The 15,615-nt window shown below is 34.5% G+C and overlaps 1 protein-coding gene across 7 annotated transcripts in view; it reads right to left on the bottom strand.

Moving 5' to 3' along the window:
- Positions 1-15,615, bottom strand: part of LOC106869485 (centrosomal protein of 170 kDa) — a 393,016-nt gene that overhangs the window by 15,915 nt on the left and 361,486 nt on the right. For 5 of the 7 annotated variants that reach the window (XM_052973755.1, XM_052973756.1, XM_052973758.1 and 2 more), the window contains one exon: positions 14,984-15,172. The exons of the other annotated variants lie outside the window; for them this stretch is intronic. In XM_052973755.1, coding sequence (XP_052829715.1) covers positions 14,984-15,172 — 189 coding nt within the window. The remainder of the gene's footprint in view (positions 1-14,983; positions 15,173-15,615) is intronic. 7 annotated transcript variants of the gene reach the window in all.

Below are 15,615 nucleotides of genomic sequence, written 5' to 3'. Positions count from 1 at the left end.
GCAACACATTGACCAAAATGTGGCAGCATTATCAACACATTGACCAAAATGTGGCAGCATTATCAACACATTGACCAAAATGTGGCAGCATTATCAACACATTGACCAAAATGTGGCAGCATTATCAACACATTGACCAAAATGTGCAGCAGCATTATCAACACATTGACCAAAATGTGCAGCAGCATTTCTGATGGCTCTTATGTTCTGAAGTCAACTTTGCCTTTCATCCTTTTGGAGATGAATAAAATATGGCACCAGTTAAGTACTAGGGTTGATGCATTTGACCACTTCCTCCTCAATTGCTGACCTTTGAATAAATTTACAAAGAATTTAAATAGTAAAATAATCTATACATCCAGTGATGAAATATAAAGCCATATACTTTGCCAGATTTTCTAAACTCATCATCATCATTGTTGTTTAACATCCATTTTCCATGCTGGCATGGGTTGGACGGTTTGACTGAGGACTGACAAGCCAGGAGGCTGCACCAGGCTCCAATCTGATCTGGCAAAGTTTCTACAGCTGGATGCCCTTCCTAACGCCAACCACTCCGAGAGTGTAGTGGATGCTTTTTACATGCCACCGGCACAGGAGCCAGTCAGGAGGGCCTGGCATCAGCCACATTTGGATGGTGCTTTTTATGTGCTACTGGCACAGGAGCTGTTGTAAATAAAAATATTCTACAAGAGAATTTGAACTATTTCTTTATATTTTTTTATTTCCTGTGACAGGTCTGTTTGCTGGTGTTAGAGTTTATTATAACAGTTTAGGGATACATTTAAAAAAAAAAAAATTATAACTTTTCACCGATAGTTCAAATGTAAAATTATAAAGAGAGAAAATAAAGTAAATAAATGAAAAATTAATAGATGTAAATTTGGTAAACCTGTATGAAACAAACATTTTAATTATTAAATCTATTTTCAATTAAAAGGAACTCAAAAATGTTGGTTTTATATTAATTAATTATGAAAAACAAAAATAAGTTTATCACACGTGCACACATCATATTCCGTGGTGCATACGCAGACAAAGATTCATAAAAGACAAAAGTTCAAATGAAAAAACATCTCACGTTTCTCTTTTATTCATACAAAAGTACAGGCATGGCTGCATGGTTAAGAAGCTCACTTAGCAACCATGTGGTTTTGAGTTCAGTCCCACATCACAGCACGGGCAAGTATCTTTTACTATTGCCCTGGGCTGACCAATGCTTTTTAAGTGAATTTGGTAGATGGAAATTGTGTGGAAGCCTGCTGTTTTTTTGTGTGTGCATGCATGTATTTGTGCATGTGTGTATGTGTGTCCCTTCCCAACCATTTGAGAACTGGTGTTGGTTTGCTTACATCCCCATAACTTAGCAGTTATACATAAGTGCCAGACTTCAGGAATAAGTACTGGGGTTGATTGGTTCAACTAAACCTTTCAAAGTTTTTTCCTAGCATGACCACAGGTCAACCAGGTAACAAAAAAAAAAGGTAAATGGATATGTTTACACTGTTATATTCAGCACAACATGTGAAAACATACATTAAAATATATTCAGTTATATTCAGTACCACATGTGCAGACCTACATTCATATATTCAGTTATGTTCGATATCACGAGAAAGTGTACATTTACAAATTCAATTTTATTTGGTACCACATGTGAAAATACATGTTCACATATTAAATCATATTCAGTACCACATGTGCAAACACACAGAAAAAATATTAAAACCTGGAAAAAAGGGTTGTCTTTATTCAGAGCGCCTTCAATCATCAATACCAATTAATGATTATTAATAGATTAGCTGGATAATCAACAATCATGGTGATAAGACAGAATAATAATCTTTTCTACTCTAGGTACAAGGCCTGAAATTTTCATTGAGGGAGGGTGTAAGTTGATTACATTGACCCCAGTGTGTAACTGGTACTTATTTCATCAACCAAGAATGCATGAAAGGCTAAGTCAACCTCAACATAATAATTATAGTTAGCTAAGCTTAAACCAAAATATTTATTTTTAATCAGGGCTGTGGAGTTGAAAAAAGAAACTTCAACTCCGACTCCTTACTATTTTCACCCCCGACTGACTCCTCTACTATTGGCACCCCCGACTCGGACTCCTCTACTATTAGTACCCCCGACTCTGACTCCTCTTTATGTAATTAAATGATTGTGGTCTACATATCTCATAAAGCATATACATACACTTGTACTTTGAGTAGGCCTATATCTTATAACTTGGTTTATATTAAAGAATAAAGATGTCGGAGTCGGCATAATTTTACTAACTCCAGCTACTCCTTAATAGTTTCCAACTCCGACTCCACAGCCCTGTTTTTAATTAGTAGATTTTTTTTTTTAAAGGGATTTTTAATGATGTGCCATTTTATGATAGTTGAATGCACATGAATTATACCCATTACCAATAACTTGCCCAATAATCTCCATTCATCACTGCCCTATTTCTTATACCAACAGTTAATTCTAACATCAGTATACCTTTTTATTTATTACTTAACCCTTTAGCAGTCAGATTCCTGCCAAACACAATGCTTATGTATTCACACTGTAAGATAAATATAATTACAGAAGGGAGATAATACAGATGGCTAAATTCAATAGAATATACAGCACAACCATTTTGGGGTTAACAGGGTTTCTCACTAACTCTGTGTCCATCATGATACTAAGATCACAGTGGCTCAGTTCCTTGCTGATATAATGTGGCATTTCAAACCAATAAACAACTACAGTACAGAGATCAAGTTTACGGTAGGTGGTTGTTCAGTTTCCCTTTTCAATCCAGGTGAAACACATTCCTAACACCCCCCACCCCAACTAACCATCACAAACATAGACCTCTTTCTGAAGTAAATTCAAGGTAACTGTATTTCACAATTAAAACTTAAACTAATGAACCCATTATTTTGTTGCTTTTACATGAATCACTACCCCATTATCGACCCAATTTTCTTTGACACTTCCTTGGCACTTTCCGCCACTCCCAGAGGGGCAATACCACCCACTTTGGGAACTACTGGTTTTGATCATATTGAAGATACTTAATACAGATATTAATAGTTATTGCCAATCCAACATGGCAGTCCAAAAAATAGGACGAATGCTGCCATTGATTAGCTCCCAAGAGGCCATCACCTCTAGCTTATCAATGTAAGGGGCAACACCCTGAAACTAGTCTGTAGATGCCAGACCAGCAAGGGGAAGTGGCTGACCTCTCCTATTTTTGGGACTGCCATGTTAGCTTGGCCATAACTATTAATATCCAGTACTGCTACTCAAACAAGTATCAATCAATCAATATGTACCTTCAGTTAAACCAACGTTCTGGTACAAACCAATAAAATATTTAATCAATGTTCTAAACTTCACATCTTTATTGTGAGGCAATTGCAATAAATATGTAAAGACTTTCCAAGGGAGAAAATAAAGAAAAAGAAACTGAAAATGTCCCCGGGTTGTAGTGTTGATGGAAACAGAGTAAAAAAAACTATCACTATATTTTGGACTCAGGTTTCAATTCCTGCATGACCTCAAGTTATTTTGTACTTGATCCATACAGTTAAACCCAAGTATTACCTGGGGAAAAAAAGTCATTCAACTAATTAGTGTGTGTGCGTGTGTGCGTGTGCGTGTGTGTGTGTGTGTGTGTGTGCACACACACCAAAAAGACAGGGTGGTGGTGAGGTTAGATCAAAATATTGGGCCTGACAGACAAAATGGCACAGTATATCGCTCACCGATTAGAAATTTGTGACAATACACTGTACTGCAGACCCATCCGACCAATGCTAGATCGGACAGACAGACACAGAAGAACACACAATAATATTCCTGGGAACCCTGTCAAAAGAAATCAATATTTCCTAAACGGTCTTTCTCATATTAGCTTTTAGGTTTGTTATATTTTAAAATGCTGAGTGAGATTTTTCACGCATATACACCAATATTGTGGTGCAGTGTTTTTATTCTATAAATATTCTTGAATCAATAAACAAAACCAGTGATACTGATCAACAAAATTAAAAATTTCTGCCACAAGCACAATGCCACGTATGTTTTTCTTAAGCAAGATGTAGTCAAATGCATCAATGATAGTGTGTATTACAGATATTTATATTACTGCCCCTGGAGGGACCAGGGGAAAAATAAAAACCTTCTCCGGTGAGATTTGAAGTATGAACATTAAGAGACAAAAGTAAATATTGTAACATCTGGTCTGGCACTCTACCACTTATCGCACTTCACTGCTCTTACTCTCAACAGCAGTGATGACGATTATAATTCATCATCACTGCTGCTACCGTTGCCACCAGCAACAATAATAAATAGTTTCTAATAAGGGCAAAAGGCTTGAAATTTGTGGGAGGGGTAAAGTTGATTACAACCCAAACACTGAAAGGATGAAAGGCAAAGCTGGCTTTGGTAGAATTTGAACTAAAAAACAAAAACAAAGAATTATCACCAGATATGCTAATGTAACAGCCAAGTAACAGACTCCTAGATATGGTGTCTCAATAAAAACACTGATGGTTAGGACATCTCGTCAGCACAGTCTTCTTTGTGAGTGTAAATCCCTTCTCCAGAAGCAGAACAAAATAATGGGGAACTGCTAGTCTTCTGTGTTGTTAATACCATGATACTAAATGAGGCACAAGTAAGAAAGAAGAGTTTAGCTATTGGCTGGATAGATTACAAGATAGCCTACGACAATGTTCTACAATGGGTTCTTGGAGTACTTGAGGGATGCTTGGAACCGATGAGAGGACAAACAGCTTTTAGAAAAAAGCAACGAGAGTGTGAGAAGTAGAAGTAACATGAGCAAATGACTCGTTAGGAAATGTGATGATACGCAGCAGGATATTCCAGGAAGACTCTTTCTCCCCTTTACTTTTCCCTCATTGTGCTAATCCCTCCAACAAGCATTCTGAAATAATCCAGGCTTACCTATGAGTTATCCATAAAAAGCAGGTGAAAATGAATCCCTTGCTTTATATGGATGACCTCAAGCCTATATATAAAAAGTGAAAAAGACTATATTCCCCAATCCAAACGGAGTATTTAGCAAGGATATTGAGATGCAGTTTTGGGTAAAAACAAGTTAATTATGAAGAGAAGCCAAACTCTGCTGACATAAAATTATCACAAGATGTTAGATTGTTGAGAAATAATGAGGGATGCCTAGGGGTGCTGCAAGATGATAGGAAAATGAAAGAGAAAAACTTCCAAAAAAATACAAGAGAAAAATCAGGAAGGTGCTTGAAATAAGATTAAATGGAATATAATCAAAGTAACGAATACACAAACCATAACCATATTAGGATAATCTGGTCTATTTTTTTTAAATGGCCCAAGACAGAGCTACAGGAATCAGATAGAACTAGGAAGACGCACACAATGCACAACATATACCACCCTATAAGGAATACCGACTCAACTCTCCCTACCAAAAAAAGAAGGCTGAAGATTATTATTACTGCAATATTGGATTTGAAAAACTGTTGTACATAATGGAGAAAGAATACTATCAGTGGCTAAAAATGTTCAAAAAGTTACTGAAACAGTAGGAGAATTCAAGATCAAATGGTAAAAGAAGTAGCTGGAAAGAGAAGGAATTTTATGACCAATTCATGCAACAAATTGAGGATATTGAAAGTAAAGAACCCTGGTTGTGGCTGATGGACAGAAACCTGAAACAAGAAATTGAATTGCTATTTATAGTTGCTCAGGAACAAGTTATTAGGATGAATTTGATAAAGACAAAGATTGATTAAATTCAGTGAGAGAGTAAATGCAGAATCTGTGAGAAAGGAGACAAAAGTATTAATCATCTCTTGAGTGAATGCAGTAAGCTAGCACAAAAAGAGTATAAGCATAAGCATGACTGCATAGGTAAAAGACAGTATTGGGATGTTAACCAAATGTGTGGCTTCAAAATAGCAGAAAAGTGGTATGAACATGAACCAAAGGCTGTGATAGAGAATAAAAAGTACAAAATTTCATGGGACTTCCCCAGAAAGACTGCCCCTTCTACTGAAACAAGAAAAACAGATTTGATTATGGTGGATAAAAGAAACAAATAGTGTAAGCTCATAAGCTTTGCAATACCATGTGAGGATAGAGTGGATACTGAAGAAATTGCAAAAATTGAGAAATATTGGGACTTAGCCAGAGAGTTGAGGAAACTGTGGTAGACTAAGATGACAGTTCTGTGGCAACTGACACTTTTGGAACAACACCCAAACTGCTACCTAAGAGACAGAGAAACTGGAAATGAAATGTGCATTGCTAACCTACAGAAAATTGCCATCTTGTATTCTGCATGAATCCTAAAAAAGATTCTTGAAATTTGAGAAGACTTGTCACCAAACCTCAAGACAACATCCTTGCTCAATAATATACAATCTAATACTTCTAATAATAAACTCCATATTCTAAACAGTGTTTCAAAAATAATTAGAAACAAAACAGAAATTATTTCCAGGACCTCTTGTAACGCCATTGATCGAAACAAAGAATTTATTGGATTAAAATTAATCAAAATTAGATTAAAATTGATTAAACTTAAAAATTAGTTGGGAATAGGATGCATATGGTAGGAACAGGGTCCTTAGAGTAAAGGAATGTGTCTGGCTTCTAAAACATTAAGCAGATGATAGCTAAATCTCCTCTTGGATAGGATTATAAGTCAATCACAACCAACTTTCCTTGGAGACCTATGTAATTATTTCCCTACAGTCAAGTAATGTTAAACTATTCACAGTATGTATCTCTTAACCTAAAACTCAAGGGTCTGATATGATACCAGTGTAGGTTTGTAAGTTAATGACTGAGAATTCCCCCAGCAGATCTCAGCAACAACTATTCTCAACTCCAGGTAGGTACATTGAAAACAAGCAGATTCAAGTATCACCCAGTGACAGCAGGGAACGAAGTATACCGGTTCTCCAGTTTTAAATCTAAACAGTCATACCACTCAAGGGATTAAATGATATGGTGAGCTTTGAGAGAAGTATTTATTTCTTAAATATAATTTCTGACACTAAACAGATTACTAAAAACAAATGTAGCTGAAAAGGAGAGAATTTCAAGTAATTACATGAATTTCTTTACTTAAATTAGAAATATACACTTAACCCTTTAGCAGCCAAATCTAATGCTTATCTATTCATATTGTTTTTAATTAATCATGCATTATCTCATAGCTTTGAGATTTTGAAGGTGTGATTATTATTTTTAAAATGACATTGTAGGGTAGGTGTGAGATGTTGGATCTGGCCAGTTTAAATGATAAAGGGTTAAATTGAATTATATAACAATGACAGTATTAATGACTAATTTAGCAGAAATCTCAATAAGAAACATTTTAATTGAATAGAACTTTAAGTAAAGTTGTTACCAATCATTATATTGTGATTGAAAAATCAGATTCCACTGACAGTTGGAATCATCGAAACTTTGCATTTCATATATTCAAAGAATCCTTGTTGCTTTTGCTCTATTTTTTCTTTTGTATTTTTTATTTATTTTGAAGTAGGAACATTTAATGTTTGCTTCTAGAAATAATGAATTCAGCCATTTTATCTGGCAGGAAAATGATTTTATGAATGAATGAATAAATAAATAAGTATATGATAGAATAATACTGATGGGGTACTAGAATCACTTAAGGAAAGGTTTGATGGTAGTATGATGAAGTGAGAATGAATCAGAATTTAGTATATCAAAGAATAATAATTGAGAAGATTGATTCTGAGACATGAAGAGTTTGAAATCTCAGAATAACAGTTTGTTTGATGTGATATTTGACAATGTTAACTGAACTAGACTGTATGTTGCAAATGAAGGAAGATATTCCAAAATCATGGAATGGTCGTGATAAAAAAAATCAAAACTGAATACTAATGTAAGAAAATATACAAGAGCATAAACACAGCTGCCCTGCAAAATATAAATACATATTTATTGTCATTCTGCTTCATTCTCGCAAAAATTGATAAAGATAATTTGATAAATTCTCTTTATCCCTGACAAAGTAGCGAAATATGGTTTCTGAAATCTATCTTTATCTTTTCATTGTCATTCAGTATCAATCACACACACGTATAAGAATATATATTTCTCTATTCTATGACTTTTTTTTTTTTTTTTGCTCAAGACAAAGTCTTGTTTTAGAAAAGAATAATAGTAATAGAGGTTGAACCAACCACCTCGAGGTTATTAAATTTAGCAGCTTATCCATTCCACCACTGGCCTTTACCAACTTTATACTTTGGTATTGTTACCCTCAACTCTTTTCTGTCCAGCTTTGCTTCCAAAATAATCTAAGTAAGAGAAGTATCTTTGGTTATTCAAGTGTACTGACATACATTTACAAAAATGTGCTTTGTTTATTCTCTTGATATTTCTTCACCAGGCAATCATAGAATTTTTCATTCTATTTCAGAGACTTCAGTGCTTGTCTATTGCTCAGCCCACTTCTATGTAGTCTCTCCTGTCATTTTGCCCCAATATTTGCCTAATTATTTCAAGTTAACAATAATCAATTCTTTAGCCATTTAAAATAGCCATAAGTTACCCTAATATTCTACCTGGTTTATGTTCAAACCAACCAGATCTGGCCTCTCACACCTCCACTGCAATGTCATTTTAACAATAAGCAGTATTTAAAATCTTAAAGCTATGAGATAATGCATGACTAATTCAAAATAATATGAATAATTAAGCATTGGATTTGACAGCGTAGAAAGGAGCAGTTGAAAGTTAATTCTAATTAAATTATAGTCATTCATGCAGATTGTATCTTAGTTATTTCTTCTCTAAACAATTCCATATAACAAGACCTGTGTACAATATTATACAATTGCTTAGTGATTGTTACTCATCTGAACGTTCATGTACCCTATGATACCAGCTACTATTCAACGCAAAAGCACTGTTAAATAATAGGCAGTACCATGATATACATGGAAGTTTAAATAACTAACAATTGTTCTCAACATGAGTCATGGATAAACATATTTAAATATATTTAATGATTTTCTCATTATTACTCCGAGTAGAGTGAAGCCTATTCTCAGCTGATGAGGTCATAAAAAGAACAAAACATTCACAGTTGCCTCCCATACACTTGCTGAGATCACACTGACTAACATTGTTTTTGCCCTTCAGTGCATAATTGCTTCTTTTTCCTAGTTTAACATCCTTTGCAATAAATATTTTAATCCTAACCTACCTAATATACATTCACATTTCTTAGATTTATTAAAATAATTTTAATTACAAGAGACATAAGCTTTGTGAGTGTTTATTGAGCAAAAACACCTAAAGCTCCATGAGGCTCCGGCAGAGGATGGTGGCGAACCCTACTGTAGTCTTTCACAACAACTTTCTCTCACTCTTACTTCCTGTTTCTGTTGTACCTGTATTTCAAAGGGTCAGCCTTGTCACACTGTGGGGGCAATTAGGGAGATGTGTTAATGCAGAGGTGGTAAAACAGTGGAGGGAGGAAAAGAGGGGCTGGGGCATCATAGACACAAGGGTGGAGAACAAAAGGTGAATATAGTAAAAGGGTGGGAGGGCATGGGGGGAAAGTACAGCAATAGAAAAAGGTGATGCAGCAAGAGCATCCCAGTTATCAACAAACCCTTTCTCTCTTTGTTTGCATCCTTACTACGATGCTTGCCCAAGAGAGAAGGTTTGCACCAATGTAACATAAAAGCTGCAGTTCCTTATCCGCCCCCCCCCCTTTTTTAATTCGGCACCTTGAGATTTGTTTTCACCATTTCATATCTTCCCAAGCCTTCCTCTTCCACAGGTACCATCCACTTTTGAGTGTTCAATATATACTTTTTTTAATGCAGCTGTTGTCATCCATACACATCACAAAATGCCTGTATCAGTGTAGTCTTCTTACTTGTAAACTACATCCAATACTCCTCTTAATACAGCTTTTGCCCTTAAGTTATCTGTATACAGGGTTGTTCATGGATGCTGAAATCTCACATCCAGTGAAGCATGCTTTCCTCACCTTTACAAATCCTCTACATTCAGGTTTACAAATACTAGATATACACGATATAGATACTAGATATAGGCACAGGAGTGGCTGTGTGGTAAGTAGTTTGCTTACCAACTACATGGTTCTGGGTTCATTCCCACTGTGTGGCACCTTGGGCAAGTGTCTTCTACTATAGCCTCGAGCCAACCAAAGCCTTGTGAGTGGATTTGGTAGACGGAAACTGGAAGAAGCCCATTGTATATATGTATATATATGTGTGTGTGTATGTGTTTGTCCCCCCCACCAACATCGCTTGACAACCGATGCTGGTGTGTTTATGTCCCCGTAACATTAGCGGTTCAGCAAAAGAGACCAATAAAATAAGTACTAGGCTGACAAAGAATAAGTCCTGGGGTCGATTTGCTCGATTGAAGGCCGTGCTCCAGCATGGCTGCAGTCAAATGACTGAAACAAGTAAAAGAGTAAAAGAGAGGGTATACAGATTTATTTTCCAGCTAAGTATTTCTCTTGCATCTACCTCATTGGGACAATGATATCAGTACTTTTCTTGGTACAAAACAAACTGCGTCCCATCCCAGGATAATCCTGTTCCTAAACACTTTTTGCAATAACTCTTTCTATAATTTTCATGATCCGGTACAACAATTTGATACCTCAGTAATTTCCACCCTCTAATGAAGTGGGGGGGGGGGATTTTTGGCAGTCCATATAAGATTTTGTTTGTTAGAAATTTATTTGCACTAAATTGGTCATGCTTCTATAATAAACAAAAATATTTTAACAATTTCATACAGTTTTATACAATTCGAAATAATATTTAATTATAAAAGTATAATAGGACTTTTTTTTAAACATCAAATGGATATGGATGTCTACCAGAGCAAAATACGAATTCAAGAGATCCATAAGAAAAAAATGGTTGAGAACCACTGCTCTAATGCATCACCTTTCCCCTTTGTAACAGTTCATAATAATTCTACAACACCAATCATTTGTATTATCTGACTACTAAAATGACTAAACCACACCCTATTTGAATTATTTTAAGCATCTCAGCAACTATTTCCAATGGACTACCTGCTTTCCTTGCATTCACCTTATCTACATACAGTGGTCAACTATGATAGCCAGTCCCTCAATTGAGTATATTTGAAGTGGACACTCTTTTTGTAAAAGTTCCCACATTCTGCAGCCTTTCATAGTAACACTTCCATGCCCTCTCTCTCTCTCTCTCACTCCCTTTGTATGCATACAATATGCTTGTGTATTATGTGCATTTATATGTATAGAATAATATTGGCTCAAACACAACATTCCAATATTCACTCTTCATTTTTGGGCAAAATTCTTACCAAACATTCACTGAGTTATTTATAATACAGGCGATAATTCCAGAATGGTGTGGAATGAATGACATGACCACAAAATACCAAAAACATGAGTTTGGATGGACTGGACATTTTGCAAGGTTCACAGGCAAAAGTTTACAAAATATTGGAAAAGGCCACTTGGAAGGCTTCCACAATGATAGGAAGACAATTTAGTTAAACGATTCGGGTCAAGATGGAAAAACAATGGTGCAATCAAGAAAGAATTGGAAGTGCATTGTGACCAGCGATATATAACATTCAATAGTCCTGTTGATACAGTGAGATTACATGCGCACACACACACACACACACACACACACACACACACAGTTATAAGACAAGATGACGGAATGAACAGGCTTCAATCACAACAGTTTCTGAGTATTTATAGCAGTTGTTAGCTGCTAAGTTTTCCATATCATATTATCATGTAAATATTATGTAAATAAATATGATCCACCAGTAGCTATGTACCTGAACATCAGCCAAATCTTTGGCTTTACATGAAGGCAAGTCATCTGGTATCAATGTGGTAGAATCCAATAAAAAAAAATTTGCTTCTTTCATATTAATCATAAAATGGAGGAATAACATAGTCAAGCAGTGGATTGAAGAAGGATATTGATGAGTGTAAAAGAACTCAAGAAAACTGCAGAAAAGTTTCTGATGGTGCAAAGAGGTTGTAAATTCTATAGACATGTCACCAAAAGGCACCAGAACAGTATTGACTTGGATATATGCATGAAGAGTTGCAAGAAAGAGGAGACCAAATGATCAAATGGGTGAATTAGTTCTGCAACAATGTAGAAAAATTTAGGTCTGACAAAACAAATCTGCTATTCTTCCTACCCATGAGAAACATGTATGGTGCAGCTGAAGTGAAACATGGCATCTGATTGTTTGCAAGGAACAGTTAAACATTGGAATTATTGTTTTGGAGGAGAGGGGCAGCTGAGGTAATACACAGATCAAAGCTAATTTTTCTTTAGTTGAAAACCATTTAAATGATTTAAAATACTATCAAATCCTTGAAAGGGTTTATTACCCATCTGTTCCATTAATTGATAAGAATATGGAACTCCATGCCATACAAATAAGCCATCACAAACTTGGATGCTCACAGAATTAAATCTCTGGAATGATTTGTTCAAAAACCTGATCTTAATCTGAAAGTACACATACAGAAATATCTCGACAAAAGATCAAAAATTGCATTCATTAGGGAGCTGAAAGATGCATTGATCAAACGGGATAAATGTGGATCCGTCTCTCAGTGGTAAATCAAATCCATAATTAATCAAGTGAAAGCCCTGATATGAGCTCTGAAGGGAGACCTTACAAAATACTGAGACAAACTTTAATTCATTTTGAATAATTTTTCATAAAGTTATTAGAAATTGAATTAATATCATTAATTATTCTGGTTATAAAATTATTGAAGTAGTTGTATGCTGTCAACTTAATGTGACAGTCCCCTGAAGGGAATAATACTACTGTATTACAGTAGTATTATTCCCTTCAGGGGACTGTCACATTAAGTTGACAGCATACAACTACTTCATCGTATCACTACTGCATAAATCTCTCTATAAAGTTATTGTTGGTTACTTTATAGTGTGTGACCTTCACATTAGCAAATACAGAGTACAGAGATGACCTGACAACAAACACAAGAATGTTATCATCCATCAATGATTCACAGTGATTTTAGTGAAAATTCTTGATAAGCAACATGTACATTATTGAAAGTGACTCAAAGACATTAGGAAGCATTAAGTGCATTAATAAGCATTTGTGTTCCCCTATCTTTAACACCAACAACATCAGAATATGCTTTTGTTTTTACATATTTCATATTCTTATGGTTCCTGTACATTATTTATGCTGTGTCCCTTTGTCTTGTAACTTGGTGGTTTGACAAATAGAAATCACTAAAGTATCAGATTGAAGTAAGCACCATGATCATTATGATCAACTAAAATATTTGATAAGTGGTGCCCCAGCATGACCATAGTCCAATGTCTGAAACCAATAAAAGAGTAGGATACATTCTATAATTCTTTTACAAGATTCTGATTTTGGACTGTGACGAAAGGCCATAATCAATATCTTATTATACAGATATCTGACTGCTATTTTTTTTTCATTCACACCACAACCCAGACAGGTGAAAAGCAATATTGAGTTAATGTACTGTATATACAAATGGAAGAGTAGGTTTTATAGGTCTTTCTGACTATAAATAAGTATAGGGAGACAGAAATGTAAATAAGATTGTTAATGTAAGAAAGAATTGTAGTTGTTAATCTAACACCTGTGTAGTTAATAGTTCAGAACAAACAATGCTAAAATATTATTGAAAACCAAGTTAAATTGTCATATTAAAAAAACTTTTTTTAAAAAAGTAAATAAAAAGAAGGTAAAAGTACATGCAACCAAGAGACACACATATATACACACACAACATAAGATGCAATACAGATATGCATGATTCTCTCCCTCCCATACGTTCAGGTTCCATAATGTTATGAAGTGTTAAGAAATGAAAAATACACATGCTGATACAAGGAGTGTGAAACCTTGCCAAAAGAAAAACACAGACATTGTATATAATTTGATAAAGATTTGTAATGGAATTAAGAAGATATAGTTGCAATGAATTATTATGATGAAAAGTGGGGAAAGAGAAAAAATATGCCCCCAAAAGACAAAAAATTTTCCAATAACATTTGTGCAGTAATGGCTTTGTTTCAAGACCAATGTAAAACATATGAGGAATTGGTACTCATTCTAGGAGAAATTCAATTTGAAGTGCGCGTAAACAGATGGAAAGTTGTAATGTCAGGAGGAGGAGGAAGAAGATGAACATTTGATGAAAACAGCCAATGAGGGTTCTAATTTCTTTTAATCTCTTTTCAATTTAGAACAGAAGTTTCTTGGTTGGTAATCCACTCTGCGGTCCATGTAGACTACAATAGCTATTCGATTCTAATATATTCAAATGACAGACTGAATGTATTTGCAACCATGCAATGGTAAGGTTAAACAATCAAATCAGATTAACATTAAAGGCTAGGAGTTCTTTATGAATATCTAGGTATTCTTTCTATATTATTAATGTAAGTAATACACATATCTCATATATGTATCACAAAATATCTAACATACTACTAGTATACTGAAATTACTAGCTGTTGTTTAAACACTATATTGAGTGACATAATTAAATATCTTATTACTATTTTTGCCACAAGAATATAAGGCTTAAACTGACGAGTTTTAGTTCATTTCTTTCAGGGATGGGGGCCGATGTTGGTTAATCATCTTATACAAAACTGGTCTTCAACATTGCAATATTCCTGCTAAGACATGTTTGTAAAAATATTCATAACCCTAGTCTAGTTTTTGTATTTCCTCATGCTGGTTGGCACTTAACTTCTTCAAATTGCTTTATCTTATAATCGCAAAAGATCATAAGAGGCTAACTCACTTCCGGCACTAAGAAAATACGATTATTTGAATGGCTAGAATATTTAACCAATTGCTTAATATAACATTCAGTAAGACAACAAACCTGCCTGCTGTTGAACAATTCTCTCTTTTTCGCAAGAACATCATCCTTCTTTAGCAAAGAAGAATTCCTACAAGATGACTGCAGAGTGGAAAAAGAAGACTGGAGATTTGATGTGTATGGTTTTCGCTTAGATGCAGGAGCAAAAGCAGATTGGTAGGAATAAGTTGTTAAAGAGCTCTTATTGATGTCCTACAACATAAGCAGGGAACAGAATGTGACAATCAGCTGTAAGCAGACCCTATAAGCTTATCACATTAATAAAATAAAACAGAAAATAATTGTTTACATAACAGAAAAGCTTTAAAATTATAATAAATGTTAGACAGAAAAATAAACAGATTTCAAAAGATTAGTAAAATTAAATTAAATAAAGAAAAAAAAAATATTAAAGATAACAAAAAATAAATTAGAAAAGAAAATTCAAAAGTAACTAAAACAAAAAAATATATATATAAGTATTAAAGAAAATCACAAATATGAACAAAAAATAACGGAAAAATGTCACCACACTGTTCCCATTAAGCTTAAAACATGATTTATTTTAAAAAAACAAACTATGAATGCATGTTTATGTGTGCAAGTGTGTGTATATATGTATATATATATATATATATATATATATATATATATAT

The sequence above is a fragment of the Octopus bimaculoides genome, chromosome 16 (assembly GCF_001194135.2).
Source record: "Octopus bimaculoides isolate UCB-OBI-ISO-001 chromosome 16, ASM119413v2, whole genome shotgun sequence".
Classification (NCBI taxonomy): Eukaryota; Metazoa; Mollusca; class Cephalopoda; order Octopoda; family Octopodidae; genus Octopus; species Octopus bimaculoides.
This window is presented reverse-complemented; position numbering and strand designations above follow the sequence as displayed.